Genomic DNA, 20362 nt, shown 5'->3' with positions numbered 1-20362 from the left:
GGGAGGGGCTTACCGATAGGTCAATTTTGGGTGTGCTGTTGCTTTTAGAGGGAAGTGGTGTTGTCCTTTAAGGGACAGTTCACAAAAAAGATACTGTCATCAATTATTCAACATCATTTTGTTCAAAACTTGTATACAACTCTTTCTTCTTTGGACAACAAAAGAAGATAAAGTATTTTGAGTCGATGGGAGTCAAGTCAATGGGGTTCAATATTGTTTGGTTACCTACATTCTTCAAAATATCTTCTTTTGTGTTCTGCAGAAGAAAGTCATACAGGCATGACTAGAGGGTGAGAAAATGACGCCATATTCTTTATTTTGGGGTGAACTATCCCTTTAAAAATTCAAACGCACCATGGCATGATTGACTACCCCTTGTCCATGACAGCCAAATGTCAACTTGCTGACGTACTTTGTCCATTTTTCACCAAATCCTACAAAAACTGTATACTCCTTCAAAACTACAGTAGGTTTGGTCAGACTGAGAAACCATGAATTATAAATCGCAACATTCCCTGCAGCTATATGAAATACGTCTACAAGCCTTCTCCAAGTCATTCATTAGCATGCAAACCTCAAGCTGTATGACGCCATCATCACAATATAACATGACGTTATACAACCAAGGGTAACAAATATCCACAATTTGATTCTTGTACAATGTCAATACTGCACCTCTGTGGATTTAAATGCATCAGCCGGAGGGCTGCTTTAGTTTCACATCCTTGATGGAAGTAAAGCCTTGACACATTCGCTGAATTTTTCATCGCTTTCTGTCTGTTTTTCTCCCTCGTCGTTGATGTTAGGGGGTGTGCTGTTCAGGCGCCCCTTCTCGTGTAAATTATTCAGAACGAGTGAAGCCCCAGGGCACTTAGCGAAAGTGACGGAGAACGACTAGGAGATACCGAGCCTCAACGGGCCTTTACTTAATTACCGAGCACAGGCGTCGGAGGAAACCCGCTAACACACACACACACACTTAAGCTAACAGCACTTCAACTGTATTACCACATGCTTTAACACACCTGAGATGAACCCGCCTGACTGTCTCTCTCTCCGTTTCTCTATTATAGTGAGAGGTTCTTTGTGCGCTTGAATAAGCAGGGGTTACCCAAGTCCCCTGAGAAGACCGAGAGACAGTGTACACTCTTCGTTGTAAGTATGGCGTTTTCGGAGCACACCAAGGGTGTGTCCTTGAGCTTTTTTGTTTGTTTATTTCAGCATCGAGAGGATCTGGTTTGGCTGTCGATAAAGAGCTGAGATTTGTTTTTCTTGTGGGATGGATATCCTTGAATAAATCTTTTAACATATATATATTTGGAATTTTGTATGTGAACCATACAGTCGGGATTAAATGATTTCGGTTTGTGATGATGATTATTTTATTTATTTATTGTACTGAATGATTTTTTTTCAATTGATGGATGTTTTCTTATTAGACAGTATTTATTAATATAGAGCTATATTGTGTTTCAGCCTTTTAATAGTAGAAGTAAAACTGCGAAGGTTTTGAGTTGTTTGGTTTTAAGTAAATGTGATCCTGTCTGTGGAAACCCAGCAAGAAAAGTAATTTTTTGTGATTCACAAAAATGATCCAACATTATATTAAGAACATTCTGAGAAATATAACCTTTATCTTTATATCATATATATATATATATATAATCTTTATATCTCTATGTCTTTGATTTATTGACTGAGTAAGAATATGTGACCCAGGACAACAAAACCAGTCTTAAGGAGCACAGGAACATTTTTAGTAATCTATTAAATTTATTAAAAATATTTTTTTTTTTGCGAAAAATCATTAGGATGGTTAGTAAAGATCATATTCCATGAAGATATTTTATAAATTTCCTACTGTATATGTATAAAGACTTTATTTTTGTGAGTGGATGGCCTGCTACAGTGCCTCAGATTAACAACTTCAAAGGCGATTTTCTCAATATTTGGATATTTTTGTAAATAGTTTTGTTCCGCCAGGTAGTGTCCTATCCTAACAAACCCTATATCAATAGAAAGCTTATTTCTTCAGCTTTCATATGATGTACAAATCTCAATTTCAACAAAATAGAACCCTAAGACTGGTTTTGTCGTCCATGGTCACATATGTCAAAGATCGAAATCAATGTTTAGTAGGATTTATTTCATATTTTTCGTAGTGTCAATAAAATTATTTATTTCAGTATGTATCATAATAAATGAAAATTCGAAATCTTATAATTTCATGCAATATACATTTTCAGCAATAAACACACAATTTTTGTCATTTCTAGGGCTATCGCTACATTTTTATCGCAATTTTCTATACATACACTATATTTCAAAATGTATGACTACATTTCTATCTCATAATTACATGATGCGACTTAAACCTGGATTTGACAGAAGTGGATCACAAATATTGTGCTCAACAAAACATTTGTCTTTTTTTCAAGGATTTGGGAAGTAGCGATCTTCGCAAAGATGTGTATGTTGTAGCTCATATTTTTAGAATAGGTAAGAGCTGTTGGATGCACACCACTGTTGTCGCCGTGTGACCTGTCATAACGCCTTCATGTGTCCTAGAACCTCACATTAATCCCCAACATGGTTTAAAACATTCTGTGCATTTTAAAAATGTAATCCTACAAGTGAGTCCACGGCTTTGGCAGCATTATGAGGGCTGAATGACAGGCCACCTCAAATCAATTGTGACCACGATGGCGTCTTTGTCTGTAAACGTCACCTGTGTGTCTGTGTAGCGGTCTGTCGTCACTGCGTGCATGGCCTGCGCCGGTGCAGAACTGTGATGTTGCGGTGTAGATTAATGCTCATTTGCATGTGTGTTATTCATGTCACTGTGGCCTGGGAAGTGTTTGTCGGCCGGTATGTCTTTGTGTTTCAACGATCAAGATCTTTGTTGAAGGTCTTTGTTGAATTATTCTGCCGTAAGAGCTACATATAACTGACGCAAGTTTCTGGGTAAGAAACGGCTGATGTAATATCTATTAAACTATATCAAGCTTCAGACAGTGCTATGTGTTCTTTGGGGCAGAATATGCCTTAATCACATTGAGATTTTTTGTTTAGTTTGATTATATTCATCTGAACTTCATGTTTATTCGTATAAAGTATGAACGTATGAGTTATGATGTATGTGTTCACAGGGAGAATGGTCGCAGGCGAGAAGAAGAGCGTGAGTAACACGCAATACAAGCGTCCATATGGTTGTGCCGTGATTAGCGTGGCCGAGCTGTTGACAGCTGACTTCAAGGATGACCACTTGCTGAAGATCTACTCGTGAGTATCTCAAACAGAGTTATGCATCTGCATATTAATTTTGCATATTATGCATATTAATTTTGAATTAATAAACACATACTCAAATGAAAAAGTGTCTATGTTTACTTTCAATTATATATAAATATATACATGCAGATATTTCCTAAATTCTACACATGTATGTGTATGTGTTCATGAATTCAAAATAAATATGCACAGTGCAAAGACATATATTATGTAAACACAAACGTTTGTAATTGTTGAACAGCCCTACCTCAGATATAAAGTGATGTAAAGTTTTTCGAATAATTGTTATGCCCTTATTTTATTTGATTTAAAAAAAACAGAAACAGTTTTAATCGATTAAAACAAAAATAACAATGATCCCCACCTAGCAGTCTGGAGTATGCAGTAGCGAATCCTTTTTTAAAGTTAAAATAATTCATCACAAACCGAAAATGTTGCTTTAAATGTATTGCATCGTATTTGCAGATGCAACACGGAAAGCGAGTGGTCCCAAATCCATGACAACATCATCAGGAAGGTCAGCTCTCGATACAGCCATATTGGCTCCAATACAGGTAAGGTGTTTTTGACTGACATTGAGAAATGCAATTTCTAGGTGAATTACTCTTTCAAGAAAATGTCGTCTTTCATAGCAACAGCATTCATCTGTTAAAAGTTTTGTTGTTCCACCAAGCAATCCATTTCATTAAGGCATTCAAATTGTACTGAATCATGCTGCAGATTTTCTTTTTCTCTCTCTTAAGATATAAATAGCAGAACACTTAACAGAGAAATACTCTGGTCTCTCCTAGCAACAGTTCTGAGCAGCAAACCACAGCAGTCTTCAGTCAAACATTCACAGATGTGAATTCAACAGAGAGGCCAAGCAGGGATGTTCCTCGCATGCCTTTGTCTTTGTGACGTTTGCGTGACTCAAAGACTTTGTTTGCGGCTTTTGACTCACATTCTTTCATAAGAATTCCAAAAAAACATTTGTAAAAAGCTTATTTTTGAGTCGAACATTGTGAAACTGTGATAGCTATTCATGAAGGGGCGGGGCTTTATTAATTTCTTAATCACCATCCGAGCCATTGAGAGAGAGTTCTGCCAACGGAAGTCCAAAGCGCTGGAGCGTCTGTTTAGTCGAAGCTCCATACGTAACTAGTAACTTCTGGGAACTATTGAGAGCCTGTGTCACGTGATTCATGGAGCCTTCAGATAGTGCCAGGAAGTTATGTTTTCTCTTTTAATGCTTTATTTCTTTACATGGGTTAGAAGGTTACCTCAGTTGGTCTGTTTAGTCGCAGTGCCATGCGTTACTAGTTACTTCCGGGAACTATTCGGAGCCTCCATGAACCGTTCCATTGGAGTCAACGAAGTTGACGCAACTCTCTCTTCCAATGGCTTTGGTCACCATTACATCAAAACTGACAATTCTTTTTTTTAAAGGTGCTGTCTGTAACTTTTTGGTGGATTTCATTTCAGAAATATATTGAATTTGGATGCTAGGGTGTTGCTATGTAGCTGAAAAAGTATAGTGAGTGGCTTTTTACTTGTTGCTTTGCTGTTGCTAGGGTGTTCTAGGTGGTTGGTAGGGTGTGGTGGGTGGCTTCGATGACCAAAAATACATTTACCATATCTAATCCGTTGTCAAACGAGTAATCTGGATGGCTTTGATAATTCAATAACGACAAATGAGTTTGTTTTTATCCGCTTATCATTAGCAGCTATTTATAATTGGCGACTTCAGTGTCGTATCGATTGAGGACACCATGATCAAATAATAGCCTCCTTAACATGGCACAGCCATCACTTAAGATTAGCAATCTCACAATAGCTAATCGCATGGATAAAAGGTGAAATTGCAATCGTTGATTTCGTTGCAAGACTTAAAAACAAGCATATAAATAAAGGAACAAAAAAACATGGGGGTCTTTGAGCGCATTGTGTTGTGCTGTTGGTGCCATGTTTTGTGGAGGTGGTGCGGTAGTAGTTACATAATAACTGCTTTGCCGTGCACATCATCTGCTAAGTGGTTTGGAAATGAATGGACTTGGTGGTGATTTCACTCATGTGGGCAGCTTCCTCTGAATACATTATGAAACCATAATGAAGCCGTTGCTTTCAGAGCTGCGGAGAATGTTTCTAGAGGTTATACGCTCACCTGTGTGCCTACTAAGTGTCTCATCTTTATGCTAGCAACACAAAACTGGAAAAGTACCCACAATGCACCTGTTATGTGTGTGTTGCTGTGGTGTTCTTGGATTATTGTTTAAATTTAAACGGATAGTTCACCCAAAAATGAAAATTGTCTCATTATTTACTCATCCTCATGCCATCCCAGATGTGTTTGACTTCCTCCTTTCAGTTGAAATTAAACGAGTCATTTTATATTAAAGGTGCCGTAGAATGGAAACTGTATTTAACTAGGCATAGATGAATAATAAGAAGTCTGTACGTGGAAATGACATATTGTGAGCCTCAAACATGTACTCTTTAAACCGCGCGAGCTGCACAGTTATAAAGTCTGAAGTGTCTGATGTGTAACGTGCAAGTTCATATTCCCCTTAAGCGTTGTTTATTGTTGTTTGCAATGCAATTTGAAGCACAGAGCAGCGAGAGACACGTGACGAAAGTTAAAGGGACAGTTTTTTGAACCTGGGACAATATCAAGCAGGATTCGCTCAGCGTTTTGATACTGCCGCAAGCAGTAAGCAGTGATCTTATCCACTTCTTCCATTTCACGCCTGACATTTTCAACCCTCAGCCAATCAGAGAAGAGCTCAACATTAATATTCATGACCCTTCCAAATAAGGTAATAACAGACCTTTTTATTTAAGGCACAAGTCCTGGCGATGTAAATGGACATGTAAAACCGTTTCTGGATCATTTTGGCACCTAATAAATCTACATACCTTTTATGTAGATATCGGAGAACAATTTAACATATTGTATCAATGAATTCTTTGGCACATTTAAAATGATATCATGTTGTGTCATGCTGGGCTCAGCAAGATTCTAGTGGGTTAAAGTGAAATGTCACGTTTGGGATCTTGTTTCTGTGAGAATGACTCACATAACTAGTTGTTCTAAATGTGTTTTGTCACAAATCACACAAGAACCAATGAGATTTGACACGATCTGTATGTTTATATAGATTTACATCACATCACATTCGTTTCAGTTGCATATCATACTTCATTTTACTTCCTTATAAATATATCAGGATTTTGTTCTTTATGGCTATTTCTGTTGTCAAACATTCTTGCGGTTGTGGTCTTTCAAACGCTCAGATGTTATTGCACGAGCTTAAGTTATTTTGTCTTTGTTTTGTAGGTTTAAATGTTTCTCTCCAGCTTTTACATGGAGATATGGAGCAGATTCGTAAGGATTACATGCGGCTCTTCTCGCGGAACGTCTCCATCACCAAAAAACTGGGTTTCTCTGATATCATCATTCCAGGTGAGATAAAAGCATTTTGCTGGTTATTAAAAGATAAACGTTAGCTAGCTTCACTAGCTAGCTGTCCCTAAAAAACAGCTTAAACCAGCAAAACCCGGGGGGCTTCCATCTTAAACCAGCTAAGACCAGCAAGTTTCCAGCTTGGGCAGGTTGGTGTTCACTTGGTTATGGTTGTCCAGCCTGAACAGGTAAAACCAGCTTGACCAACAAAAAAATGAAAAAAAACCAACTTGCTTAACCAGCTAAGACCAGGCTGCGAGGCCAGCTAACCAGCTTAGGCTGGTTTTAGCAGTTATTTTAGCTAAAGTAGAAAAAGTTGCCTTTTAAAAACTAATATTGATGGGTTCATTTAGCAAACTTTCTATGAGTATACATTAGTATTGAATTTATATCTACTGAATGTTTTTGCTCTTTGTTTTTATGGACTGTTACATGAATTTTCCCCCACAAAGCACCAGGGCAGCCACATTTTATTTACTCTCAGATTGTGATTGGTCACTTCGGCAACATGGGGAAATATGTGTTGACAGAGCAATTAGAAATGTTTGTTGTGGTTTAGACATCTCAGTGGGTATTCGACAGCTTTAGCTAACACACGTTCTGTGTTGTCAATGTGATAAAAAGCCAGACACTGATCTCTGCTCACCATTGCAGGTGAAGTAAGAAATGACATCTACGTGACCTTGGAGAGAGGGGAATTTGAGAAAGGTGGGAAAAGCGTGGCTCGTAACGTGGAGGTCACCGTATATCTGCTGGGAGGTGATGGGCAAGTTCTTAAGGTAGAACTCTTGCGCCGCCCCATCTGTGATTGGTTGACGAACAAATGGCCCCGCCCCATTTATTTGGAAAATGAGCTGATTTTGCCTTGATGCTGCTTAGAGTATTTTAACATAACACATAGTAGCTACATAAAACATTAAGAATGAATTTCAAATACATTTTTGTGATTTAACAATAAGTATTTGGAATAAACCAATTTTCTGTCTGGATGTAATTGTATTGGCTTAGCTTGCAGCAGAATGCAGACAAGTAATTTTTCAAAGAAAAAGTGCTTTACGTTAACATGCAATGATGACTCATGCACAGAATAACCAGAAATATTTTGACTATGTAATGGAGGTCAATTTCAATTGCATGTTTTCTTTAACACCTATAACAGCACTTATACTGTAGAAGGAGCTTATCTCTCTCTCTGTCTCTCTCTCTCTCTCTCTCTCTCTCTCTCTCTCTCTCTCTCTCTCTCTCTCAGGGTCTAGTTTGCTGTGGCTCCGGGGAGCCAGGGGAGGACGAGCACCGGTCTTTTGTCCTGTATCACAGTAACAGCCCTCGCTGGGCCGAACAGGTCAAACTACCCATTCCGCTGGAGATGTTTCACGGCACACACTTGCGCTTTGAGCTCAGGCACTGCTCCAGTAAGACTGAACTTTAATCTTAAGAATTGATTTTTAATCCAGTTGTTTTTCGGCATTTTGACGAAGATTCAAGACCTTCGTTTTATTGATCAATTTTAAAACTGCTCCTCTCTGTTCATACAGCAAAGGAGAAAGGAGAGAAGAAGCTTTTTGGCTTCTCTTTTGTCCCTCTGATGCAGGAGGATGGGAGACCACTGCCCGATGGGACACATGAGCTTATTGTCCACAAGGTACCGTCCCTGTGCGCTCTGTGCATCTCCGTCTCTGTGTGTCTGTGTTTCTTTTTTTGAGCTTTGTGTGCGTCTGTGTCTTGTCTTTTTATCAGTGTGTCTGCATTTCATTCTCTGTCTTAGTGCACCTGCCTATATATATTATGTCATTTAAAAAGTGCTAATAATAGTATGTATTTTCTGATTCATATCAGTGTGAGGAAACTGCCGATCTTCAAGATCCTGCTCGGTACCTCAGACTGCCTTCTTCCAAAGCCAGCATCCTGCCAGGGAACAACCAGACTATAAAAAACAGCAAAGAGTCGTTTTGGATCCAGTCTTCACTCTGCTCGACTAAACTCACTCAGAACGGTGAGTTTAGTTTATCCGTGTTTTCTCTACGGTTTGCCATTAAAGTCTAATATCAAGATGATTTTGTCTGGGTTATAAGCTTATAAACTTAAGTTTTGATCTAGCTTACTATGAGGCTCATGAGGTCTTTTTAACACCAGTTTTCTAACTTTATGTATAAAAATTTGCTGCATAACTCCTACACAGTTTGTACTACGCACATGAACTATACTCCAAATGATGCTCCAAGGTGTTCCTCACTACATCTTGTGTAAACCGAATAGAGGGAGATTATTTGTTTTTTTTGGTGTAGGAAGGGTCTAAAAGTTAGAACATTTAACAAAGAATTCTGAGGTGGGATAGACTAAAATGTTCATTTTAAGGGGACATACAGACATTTGATGAAATTGAATGCATTTCCAGAAAATTGAACATTGAATCCATGACCTTGGGATTGCCCCCATGGTTTTTAAAATTAGCTCATTTTTATACTATTTATTTTTATGTATATAAACAATTTATCAAACTTTGAAAAATGGTAAACGTGGTATGTGTATTTGAGCCTTGAATATTTAAAAAAACAAATCAGAGGACAACAAAGAGCATCATATTTGTGGAATGTTCCTGCAGTGTGCAGTGCCATATGGCCCCGTCCTCCTTCGTGACCCTTGATATTGTGATGTATTGATCTGAGCCCCTCAGAAGGTGAATGTCATGGTAACAGTGGCAGAAGTCGAGCGGTCGTACCGGCTGCGTTTGTACGGGAGATCACAGTGGGCTGAGTCCACACCTGCCTCTGTTGACCTTGGAGCTTCGCCCGGCATCTCTGCGGCTCTGCCGTGCCTTCACCCAACTGCACACATATCAACGGCCATCTGGCTGTTATTTAACCAAAGACACGGATGAAGTTATATCCACTCTAAATTCAGTCTCAAGCTTAAGGGTTTTTGAGGGCAGAGTGTTTTGCGGTTTACTGTATGCAGTTTGAAGTTATTAGTTAGTTCATTGTGAAATATTAACCAAATCACTTACGTGAAGTTAAAACATTTCAAATATTTTCACGAATGCATTTACATCGTTTTATCCAATCCATTACATGTTAAGGTCAAGTTGCTTACAAGTTGCAAGAAAGTTACAGTTCATTCTTTCATCGCTTGCAGGTGACATGTTGGATTTGCTGAAATGGAGAGTCCATCCAGACAGAATCATCGACTGTCTCGCCAAAATGAAGGATATCGACGGAACTGAGATTGTTAAAGTATAAACTCATTTTCAAACTGTTGAAATAGCGTTGTGTTCTCCAAAATAATCAAATTTAGTCTTCATCTAACAATTGATCTCTTTAAAGTTTTTGCAGGACACCCTAGACACATTGTTTGGTATTTTAGATGAAAGTCCCCAGCGGTTTGGGCTGAAAGTGTTTGACTGCTTGGTGAGTCAAACTTTATGAATCTGAACGTATAAAGTTGAGAAACTGCATTTGCTCTTTATTTTGGAGTTTCTAGAGATACTTTACATATTTTGACTGCAAACTCATACAGACTCATCCATCTCCTCTGCCAGAGGACAGGTTCAGGCATTAAATGAGTACAAGTTGCCTTCCTCATCTCTGTGTTACCACGGTTACATGCCAAATATGGCAACTCATGAAATCCATCTTAGACTCCTCTTGCATGCTTACAATCCGACTCCTGTACTTATAACGGGTGAAACAAAGTACATACAGTTTACATTATCACACAGCCTTGCTAAAATACTTGATTCTGATTGGTCAGTTGTGCCCATTTGTACAACTAAGCATAAATCATATGTGTAATTGATGTATGAAGTAAAGCACACATATGGGCTAAACAAGAGGTTGATTTGTCCATTTCCACACAGGTGCATGTTATAAATTTGCTGCAGGACAGCAAATTCCAGCTCTTTAAACCTGTTATGGACAACTATATTGAGAATCACTTCGCCGGCGCTCTCTCCTACAGGTAAAGGCAATGCATGAACAACATCCACAAATAGAAAAGAGTTGGAAAAAACATTCAGACGTGCAGAAATATTGGAGCTTGTGTGGCGTTTTTATTGTGAATAATTGGTGATCTTCTTAGGTGTGGTGACAGCAGCAGGACACAGCAGTGACGTTTCTGACTTTTTTAAACAAATACGGAGCCAGAAAAACATGACACGTTTATGTAGATTAAAACAGCCCAACAGTATATTAAATTAACCAACCTTAGAAATTTAAAACACAATAATCCACCAATAATGTTAATGAACAACATCATATATAATATTAAGACACTGAAATGGACCGTTTTTGTGAATTAGATACTTTAATTTAACTAAAGTTTTGAATGATTGTTTTAAAATTTCAAGCCCTTACAGGCGCGAAATGAATCTTGGGATAGCCAAGGAATACATTCGTTCTATCCTTAAAAACCCACGGAAATAAGGTCGCATTTTGGGCTGCATTTAAAGCAACCTTTGAATCGGGACAGCCTTACCAGCCTTCAGTCGTGCTGCTGTGACGCAATCGGTCTTAAAATGCAGCCTTCGAAGAACGCAGCCTCCGAATTGGGACACAGCCATGGAATTCGTCATGTTGTTTCCACAGTAGCCCTACACGGACAAAATGCTCCACAGGGCGCATTTCGTAAATATGTTATCTCCTTCAGCCAAGAAGCGAAAATGTGACAACATCTTAGTCCTGGATCAGCTACCGTAGTGCTTTGAAAGGGACGGGTGGAGTGAGCAGTTGGTTGCAATTCGCAACCTCACCACTAGATGGCACTAAATTTCATACACTGGACCTTTAAGAAGCTACTGTATGAGTAGGCTTGTTTAATGATTGTGACAACTTGACCCATATACTACAACAACATGCCTTGATTTTACATAAAATTGTTTATAAGTATTAATACTCTTTGTGTAACCGTGTCTAAATGGACTAATAAACCCATCCAGAGGAATATTCAGTGGAATAAAAAGTGGGACAACTAGCCCTGGTCAGTACTGTAGTATAGTACTTCTCAGTTTGGTTTCGACTGGTCTCCCATTCTAGATTAAGATGTATGTCAAGTCCAAAGCACAGCCTAGTGTTGCTTTCATCTTTAATTTAACTGCACTTTACCTGGTCTGCAAGGGGATGCACAACGACACAATAAGTTGATGTGTCGTTTGACCTTTTACCTATCTAAACCTTGAATGCCTATTCTCTGGTAGGCTGCAATCTCTCCTGATGTTTTTCTTCCTATCATTCTCACTGGCTCACCTCTCGTCTTTGCTGTGTGTGGTGCGTTATGGTGTCGGTAATGAGGCGTGTGTTGCGTTGTGTGTGTGTGGGCAGTGATGTGTTCTCTCTTCTGTGATGCACTGAGGTGTGGAGCATCATGTCAGATCTGAGGTGAACGTGGGTGGGTTGCAAATCTGCCCGTTCTCGCACTGTTCATGTCACTCATGTCCAGCGTTTTGAGAGTCTTATGATGTCTTTCTTTAAGTTTCTCTTTTTCTCTTTTATTTGTGAGACATGCTAAATAATCCAGATTTTTTTCTTGCGTGTGGATTTCTGTGTATTGATGTGCAGGGGTCCTCAAAACCAGATTTGTGGACATTGTTAGAATTCAAATTTAAACATTAGTGTTTGTTTTATTTATTTTTATTGACTTCAAGCTTGCTTGGAGATGTTACACTATATTGTGAGTGCGTTATCAAACATTTGGCTCTCAAGTACAAGCAAACCTGTCTTCACACACATATCTCGACACAACACTCTGTCTCACAGCAGGCTGAAATACGGACTGAGGTTAATTTGCAGTCTAGATGAGAGACTGTTAGTTTCAGGCTGTATTCTTGCAGTATCTGAACCATACTGCAATTGAATTGATGGTAATAGTGGCGTGCAGAGACCTTTGGAAGGGTAGGTGCTCCAAACTTTCTGATCCCGTTCCAGCATTCGTGATCATGTTCCTGCGAATCAAATGTTCCTGCGAATCAAAAGGAAAGCGAATCGAAGGCAAAGCGAATCGAAGGCAAAGCGAATCGAAGGCAAAGCGAATCGAAGGCAAAGCGAATCGAAGGCAAAGCGAATCGAAGGCAAAGCGAATCGAAGGCAAAGCGAATCGAAGGCAAAGCGAATCGAAGGCAAAGCGAATCGAAGGCAAAGCGAATCGAAGGCAAAGCGAATCGAAGGGAAAGCGAATCGAAGGGAAAGCGAATCGAAGGGAAAGCGAATCGAAGGGAAAGCGAATCGAAGGGAAAGCGAATCGAAGGGAAAGCGAATCGAAGGGAAAGCGAATCGAAGGGAAAGCGAATCGAAGGGAATTTATTAAAAGAGAAAGTTAATCGAAAGGAAATTGATTCAAAGGGAAGGTGAATTGAAGAGCGGTTAAAGGATTCACAAGCGAGGCGAAGGAAAGCTAATCGAAGGAAAAAGAATGGAAGGAAAGTGATTTTAATGTGAAAGTGAATTGAATAGTGGTGAATGGAAGGGAACTTATTTGAAGAGAAAGCGAATCGAAAAGAAAGCCAAGCAAATGGAAGGGAGGTGATTTGGAGGGAAGTGAATTGAAGTGAACCCAAGCTAAGCAAAGTGAATGCTTTTATTGTAGCCAAAATATGTATACTAACAGATATCAGAGTTTGTTAAAATATCTCATTTAAGAAAGCTCATTCCCAAAACACCTGCTTAAAAAATAAAGCAATCAGAAACATATTTTTAGACGTGTGAAGCGTTACAATTGGTTTCATTAAAATCTAATTAGATTTAAAATTCAATATTTGGGCGTGATGTTGTCACGCTGTGTTTAACATTAATTGCATTCACTTGTGGTTAATGTTAACATATTCCTCCTTATGGCTATATTACCCTAATGGGCTTCCAAAATCAACAAGAAGCTAAAAACAGACCCAGTTTCCCTCCATTTATTTATTTCACTTTTAATCTTGCTTGTAATACTAATGTTGCATTAAAAAGCGCAGCCAAATAGAAATGTTTCACCATAAAATCCCTGTTATTCACATTTGGGCTGTTCGAATGCACACAGACCCAGTACTGTATACTTTTATACCAAAAAACATCTTTGTGTACAGTTTCACACATGAACATGTAATCACATACATGCATGTATAGAATTTTTTTAGTTGCTTTCGAGGTGTAACATTCACGGCTTTTGTCCCCAGGGATTTGATTCGCGTGTTAAAGTGGTATGTGGATCGTATCATTGACGCCGAGCACCAGGAACAGATCCAGCAGGTTTTGAAGGTGAGAACGCAAACACACGCTTCATCCTGTCTGTATGTTGTCATAATCATGTATACAGTAAATATGCCAATTTAAAGCAATGTTACAAAGGGTGGCTGAAATGCCAAATACGTTCTCTCTCTTTCCGTTTTTCTCTGTCATATTCAAGTGAAGCCCAGCCCCCTGCTGGGTTTCTGTCCTGATCTTCTAAGCTTCCACCCCAGCAGCCATGAATACCCTTGATGCATCTGTACTACCTCCCAGCCTCTCGAACCCACTGAAATGTCTTTTCTTACCCATCATGCAATTAGCTTCCTCCCTTAAGGCCTAGCTTTAAACGGTCCATCTTTTCTTTCTTTATTTGCCCGTTCTGCTTTTGTGATCCGCGGTGGGACAGCCAAACACATTCTTAAAATGCTTGACACTCGTTTACGCTCTTCGAAGGTGTTATTTGAAAGCAATTCCCACTTTCTTACCTTGAACCATTGAAGCTCTTTGTGTGTCATTGATGTTTTGGATTCATTCCTGATAAAATGCTAGAAATTGGACAACATTACCCTTTTAAAATATGTCTCTAGGTGTGATTAAAAAACAAGTTTTTTCTTTATGCATTCCAGTATTTTTTATCTATAAGTGTAAATCTGAAAAATGACATCATCAAGGGAGTGAAGGACATCCTCAATGTCATTATTATTGAAGTAACTGTTTGATGTGTTTGGCCCGCAGGGATCTGAATATTTGTTTAAGTACATCGTTCAGTCACGCCGTCTGTACGCGGCGGCCACTGGAAACCAGAACGAGGAAGAATTTCGCTGCTCCATTCACGAACTCTTTAAATCTATTCATCTGTTCCTGTCTCACGAGAGCAAAGGCATCAGCCCCATCACACACACACAGGTGAGATGCACACGCATGCCACCGACACAGCTTACCCCTCATCTTACAGTAGGTTTGTAATATACATGGCTTACATCGGCAATTCACCAACATGAATAATAGATATTTTTAGGTCTGCTTGGGTAAGTCTGCCATACTGGGAATGTAGAATATACGGTACTTTCACATTTGATAGGAAATGTTACTTTTTTACGTTTCTTTGCTGCTTTATAGGAATGGTACAAAAGTTGATGACTCTTGTGGGACTGGCTGTGTGAACACAAAACAAAATCATGGATGAGATTTGAAAACCCCTAAATTATCCTAAAATTATCATAAATAAAGTCCCATGGGAAATGAATAAGAATAGAAGAAATATATTTCATAATAATGTAAGATTGATTGAAAAATAGATCATAATAATTTCATAGATATTACAAGAAACAAAAAAAATCCAAAAAATCTGAAATATTATGGACGGAATATTGTGTATTATGTAACCAAGATGTATTACATTGATTTCACTAAATTAAATAAGTTAAAATTTGGTGTTTGTTGTTTGGTCAAGGTGTTTGGTCACTTTAGACCAGGATGAGTTTGACTGCGTTAAAGGGATAGTTCACCTTCAAAATAAAAATTCTGTCATTATTTACTCACTATCTTGTCATTTCAAACCTTTATGACTTTCCTTCTTCTGCAGAACACAAAAGAAGATATTTAAAAAAATCTTTGTCTCCATTGACTTGCGTTGGCCATACAACAGAAGTTAATGGGAACCAACGGTGTTTGAATACCAACATTTTTCAAAATATCTTCTTTTGTGTTCGTCTTTGAAAGAAAATAATACAAGTTTAAATTTACAAAAATTCGTTTTGAAGGAAACTATTCCTTTAAAACTGGAATCCATAACTTTCTTAGGATAAAAAACAACAACACGAACACAAAAACATCAGCGTTCAAAACTGTAACTGTAAGCTTTTAATTATGATTTATAAGTGATTTATAAGTTTTATGAACAACAAACAAACACAAAAATAGACATGCATAAAAACAGGGCTTTTAATATATTTAAAAAAATCAAATTAAAGTCTGCATGAACAGGACGTTTTGAGTGTTTTTACTCCGTATTCTGACACATTTCCGACTGAAAAGGAATGGCAAAGGAGAAAAATAGTGGGTGTGACTTACGTTTTTCACTGCAAATTGATTGGACGTGTTGAAACAGCTGTTTCTTACGTCATTTGAGATGGATAGTCATTTCAGGGCGGAAGTGCGTTTTCAGATTTTGACTGAAGACGACATTGATAAGATATTTAGTAATAACGGTGCAATAAAAATACAAAATTGAATTGTCATTTTTTATTTCTCACATACTTTAAAAGCAAGGGCAATATTATTAATGTTTGTAAATCAAAGACAAAAACTAAGGGAATGTTTGAAAGACAGGTCATCATTAAACTTCAGGGGAGGTCACCATGTGGCTTCTCAAAAGAGGAAAAGAAGAAGCTTTTGGGTAGTATTTTATGGGAATAAAGTTACCCATAATTTTATTTTTCTAACAGAGGTGGCGATAGCGAGGCAATAAATGGCAGATTTAACATCGCTTCACATTTTAGTATATAGTAGAATATTATGAGTCATTTCTATGTATTGTTCATGTGACTAAATTCATCCAGAATTAAGTAGGTGGCACCTTAACTCAACCCTCCACTACCCCACATGTTCACCAAAGTGTCCTTCATACAGAACACTAATAAAGCAGTATTCAAAGCTCACTGAACCAATATACGATCTAGATGTACACAAACAGACACACGCTGCGCATGCTAAAATACTGACACACACTTTCACAGCCCACAGAGCTCAGAATCGGCCGCACTGTATGAGTTTGAAAGAACAGAGCCGGTCTCTCTGGCCATCAAAGATTCATTTCACTCCAACGATTCCTATTGGCTGCACAGCATGGTTGCACACACGCTCGGCGAAATCCTGGCATGCGTGTTCACACATACACCCACACTGAACTTTCACACAGGTCTGTACTTGTTATGGCAGCCCAGTGGGAGAGCAGATTTCAATTAATACAGCCAAGCAAACAATGCGTTGTTGGACTGGAGGGTTGCCAGATTTGTGTCAACACTATATCTGCGTGTGGCCATTCGTGCATTGCGTGTTTTGTGTGTTTCTCCAAAAAGTGTCTTTGGTTACATCTGTTGTTTGACGACCCCTGCCGTGCCTGCGGAAAGTATTCAGGCTAAATGTGATCAATGCGCGAGTGTCTGAAGGACGCATCATACAAACAGCAGAATGCTACACGTGTAATAGGACTTCTTTAAAGGTTTGAAAGCGTGACGTGTTTATGCACATTTTTCAGGCTGTGTTCCTGAGATCGTTCCCGACTGTGTGCTGCGAGCTGCTAAAGATCTTCAGCATAAGAGAGGTGGCCAATCTGGCTCGCGACACGCTGAGCAGCCTGCCCACCCTCACGCACACAGACTGCCCCCTACAGGCCGTCAAACTGCAGTGCATGGCCAAGACCGTAGAGAGTCCGCTTTACACCAACCCAGGTAGCATTTTATTTGCACGTAAATGCTCTCATGCAAGTGCCTCGACAGCATTTTTAATAGTTTTGATGTTTAATACTTTAAATGTCATTTTTTTGTGGTTGCTTTAAACATGTGTTTGTATGTGTTGTCAGAGTCGAGGTGCGTGCTGTTGCCGGTGGTGTTGCGACTGCTACACACACACCTGCAGGAACAGAAAGAGCTGGTGCTGTGTGCCAATATCCTCGGCAGCATGCTGACACTCAACATACCCACCACGGTCAGTCTCACACTGACACTGAGACATCATCTGTTGTCCTCTGTCTCTCACATTATTGTTTTCTGACGTATTTATAATGTACGCTGCAATATTCCTCTTTTCTGCACAATTTCACAGTAATCTGCTTTATTCATTTTCAAAGTATTTGTTTCTGGTCTACTCAATGTTTAGCACTATTCATTACTGGTGTGCATCTTGAGACACAAGCACTGGTATTCAGTATTTTCAAATATGTGAGGGCAAGATCATTTTGTGTAAGACAACTCATTCGTTTAGTGCGTGACTAGCTCTAACCGTGCATTCACATCGCCAGCGACAAAGCGAGGCGATGTCACTCATTTCAATGGAGAGTGACCATTGGTGGCAGGAAGTGGGCGTGTCTAGCAACACAACAAAGTTGGGATTTGCTCAACGCTATGCAAACGATGAGCGACTTTCGGGAGCGACTACAAATAGGAGTAAAGCAGCAGAGCTCACGTCATCCATCTCTTGTGGAGATTTTTTATTAATGTTACTAGAGCAACCAAAGCTAGGAACGCCTTCTAACAACGTCGTAGCAAGAAACTAGCGACACCTTGCGAACCGCTGGCGGTGTGAACGCACAGAATGGCTTGTAAAACCAGGCTTTAGAATGACTTTAATTATTTAAAATGGTAAAAAGATTGATCGTGATTGATGATTGATCACGATATTTAGGAAAACGTGTTATTTTGTTAAAGAATAGAAAACATTCCAACTCAAAGTTTTATTGAACCTTCGTGGAAATGATTAAATCTGAATGGATTTGTCACTGAAAAGTAAAAATAATAGTTAAAAGTTATAAAGATATAAACCCTAACACCGAGTCTATACCATGCAACACAGTAAAGATATTTTTCCCCATTCTCTTTTTCTTAAAGTTTCTGTCCACAGCAGCTTAGACAGTGATAGGCTATAAAGTATTCTACTTCATAGTAGAAATTATCTTTTTTAAAGGTAGCACATTGCGTCATGTCTGGTGTAGACACTTCTAAAATTAGGAAAAGCTCAAATAAAACATAGTATAAAGCATAGCATAAACAAAAGACACATTATGTTAATGCAGATCACACGATGTCAGTTTATACAATAGGATTAAAAAGATGTTTAAACATGATGACGCTATAGCTCGCTCTCTTTCTCCCTGTCGGCAGGAGTGTGGAGCATCCGACGAGGTCAATCTGATCATGGAGAGTCTTTCTGGAGTGTTACTCAGAACAATACTGGAAGTGACCAATCGCCCTCAGCCCGCCGCCTCCGCCCTGCGTCTGCAGTACCAGGATGTCACCGTCAGTCCTGTTCTGTGCTTATAATCTTCTCTGTTTACTCTGGGGCAGTGGTTCTCAAACTTTTTTTGCTTAAGTACCCCTTTTTATGATTTTATCAAGCCAAGTACCCCTTGACTAGACCAGATGCAACATTTTGCATTCAAATTCAGTGAAATGAGAGTCAGACAGTTATTATATCTGATGCCCCCAAGCAGGTTTATTGCATATGAACATTTCTGTATGTAGCTTTACGCAACTAAATCTCTTAAGTATTAGGCATAATCAGTGTTTCTCAGTTCAGAAAAAGTTAATTTTGATCATAAAAAAACGTACATTATTTCGCGCCCATACACGGCTCCTGATTCCGGGTTCGGGTCTCTAAACATTACTTTTATAAATTGAATGCGTATTAAATGTTTTAATAATTTTTTATGCATATTTGTGTAGTCCTAATTTCATATAAAATTACTATTATCATAATTTATTGACTTATTGATTTTCATTTTGTATTCCTAAATTTCAATTTCTCTCACGCACCCCCTGCAGAACCCCGGGGGGTACGCGTACCCTCATTTGGGAAACACTGCTCTTGGGGAAGTATTTCAGTTTATTAAATAACAGAAGGCATGTGTGTGTCTGTGTTTCAGGGTGAATTTGTGGCGTGTGTGCTCGCTCTGCTAAGACAGCTGAAAGATAAAGAATATCAACAGCTACTCAGCAGATTTCCTACTAAAGATGAACTGACGGTAAAATGGGTTTATAAACCTCTCAGCGTTGTTTAAACAACGACGATGTTCAAACATGCAATTATAAAAACTATTTAGCTTGCTAATTCTGTTTTGATTTCGGAGGTTTGATGTTGTTTGATCGTACGGTCTCTGCTGCTGCTTTTCCAGAGTTTCCTCCTACAGTTATTCACCATCTTCAGAATACTAATCCGACCGGATATGTTCCCCAAAGACTGGACTGTCATGAGACTCGTCGCTAATAAGTGAGTGTGAAAGTCCAACTTTAATGTGAAAATGAAATGGTTCAGCCGTAGAAATGCATCTCATTGTTTTGGTTTGGTTTAGTGTGATCATCACCACTATCCTGTATCTTTCGGATACGCTCCGCAACAACTTCCTGAATGAGAAATTTGACTTTAAGGTAAGCAAACGCCTCAGTGTATTACTATAAAAACAAAGAAACCTATTTAAATGTTTTTGCGCTCTCTGTTATTACATGCAGATAGGTTGTATATAAAGTATCAAGTAGCCTGCTTTAGATTATTAATGTATTTTTAGGAATACATTTGCATATATTGTATGAAATTCTCTAATGATTGCTACATATGCAAATAAATGCAGATGCCTGTTTAAGTGTGAATAGAAATTTTCAGAGAATGACCCAATCCGTCTGTTTGTGTTTCGCTAAATTTGTGACTTTCAGATTTCCAT

General features: G+C 38.7%; 1 protein-coding gene across 3 annotated transcripts in view; it reads left to right on the top strand.

Moving 5' to 3' along the window:
• The window catches only part of dock4 (dedicator of cytokinesis 4), a 59363-nt gene that overhangs the window by 24456 nt on the left and 14545 nt on the right, over window positions 1–20362 (top strand). For 2 of the 3 annotated variants that reach the window (XM_056739790.1, XM_056739789.1), the window contains exons 9-28: window positions 1074–1155; window positions 2439–2499; window positions 3150–3282; window positions 3757–3845; window positions 6608–6733; window positions 7388–7512; window positions 7983–8145; window positions 8269–8375; window positions 8570–8726; window positions 9866–9963; window positions 10054–10137; window positions 10587–10687; window positions 13878–13959; window positions 14665–14835; window positions 17189–17381; window positions 17513–17637; window positions 18810–18944; window positions 19571–19669; window positions 19820–19914; window positions 19997–20072. In XM_056739790.1, the coding sequence (XP_056595768.1) occupies window positions 1074–1155; window positions 2439–2499; window positions 3150–3282; window positions 3757–3845; window positions 6608–6733; window positions 7388–7512; window positions 7983–8145; window positions 8269–8375; window positions 8570–8726; window positions 9866–9963; window positions 10054–10137; window positions 10587–10687; window positions 13878–13959; window positions 14665–14835; window positions 17189–17381; window positions 17513–17637; window positions 18810–18944; window positions 19571–19669; window positions 19820–19914; window positions 19997–20072 (2302 nt within the window). The remainder of the gene's footprint in view (window positions 1–1073; window positions 1156–2438; window positions 2500–3149; window positions 3283–3756; window positions 3846–6607; window positions 6734–7387; window positions 7513–7982; window positions 8146–8268; window positions 8376–8569; window positions 8727–9865; window positions 9964–10053; window positions 10138–10586; window positions 10688–13877; window positions 13960–14664; window positions 14836–17188; window positions 17382–17512; window positions 17638–18809; window positions 18945–19570; window positions 19670–19819; window positions 19915–19996; window positions 20073–20362) is intronic. The other variant, XM_056739791.1, reaches the window with a different exon arrangement.

Source organism: Triplophysa dalaica, chromosome 24 (genome assembly GCF_015846415.1).
Source record: "Triplophysa dalaica isolate WHDGS20190420 chromosome 24, ASM1584641v1, whole genome shotgun sequence".
Classification (NCBI taxonomy): Eukaryota; Metazoa; Chordata; class Actinopteri; order Cypriniformes; family Nemacheilidae; genus Triplophysa; species Triplophysa dalaica.
This window is presented reverse-complemented; position numbering and strand designations above follow the sequence as displayed.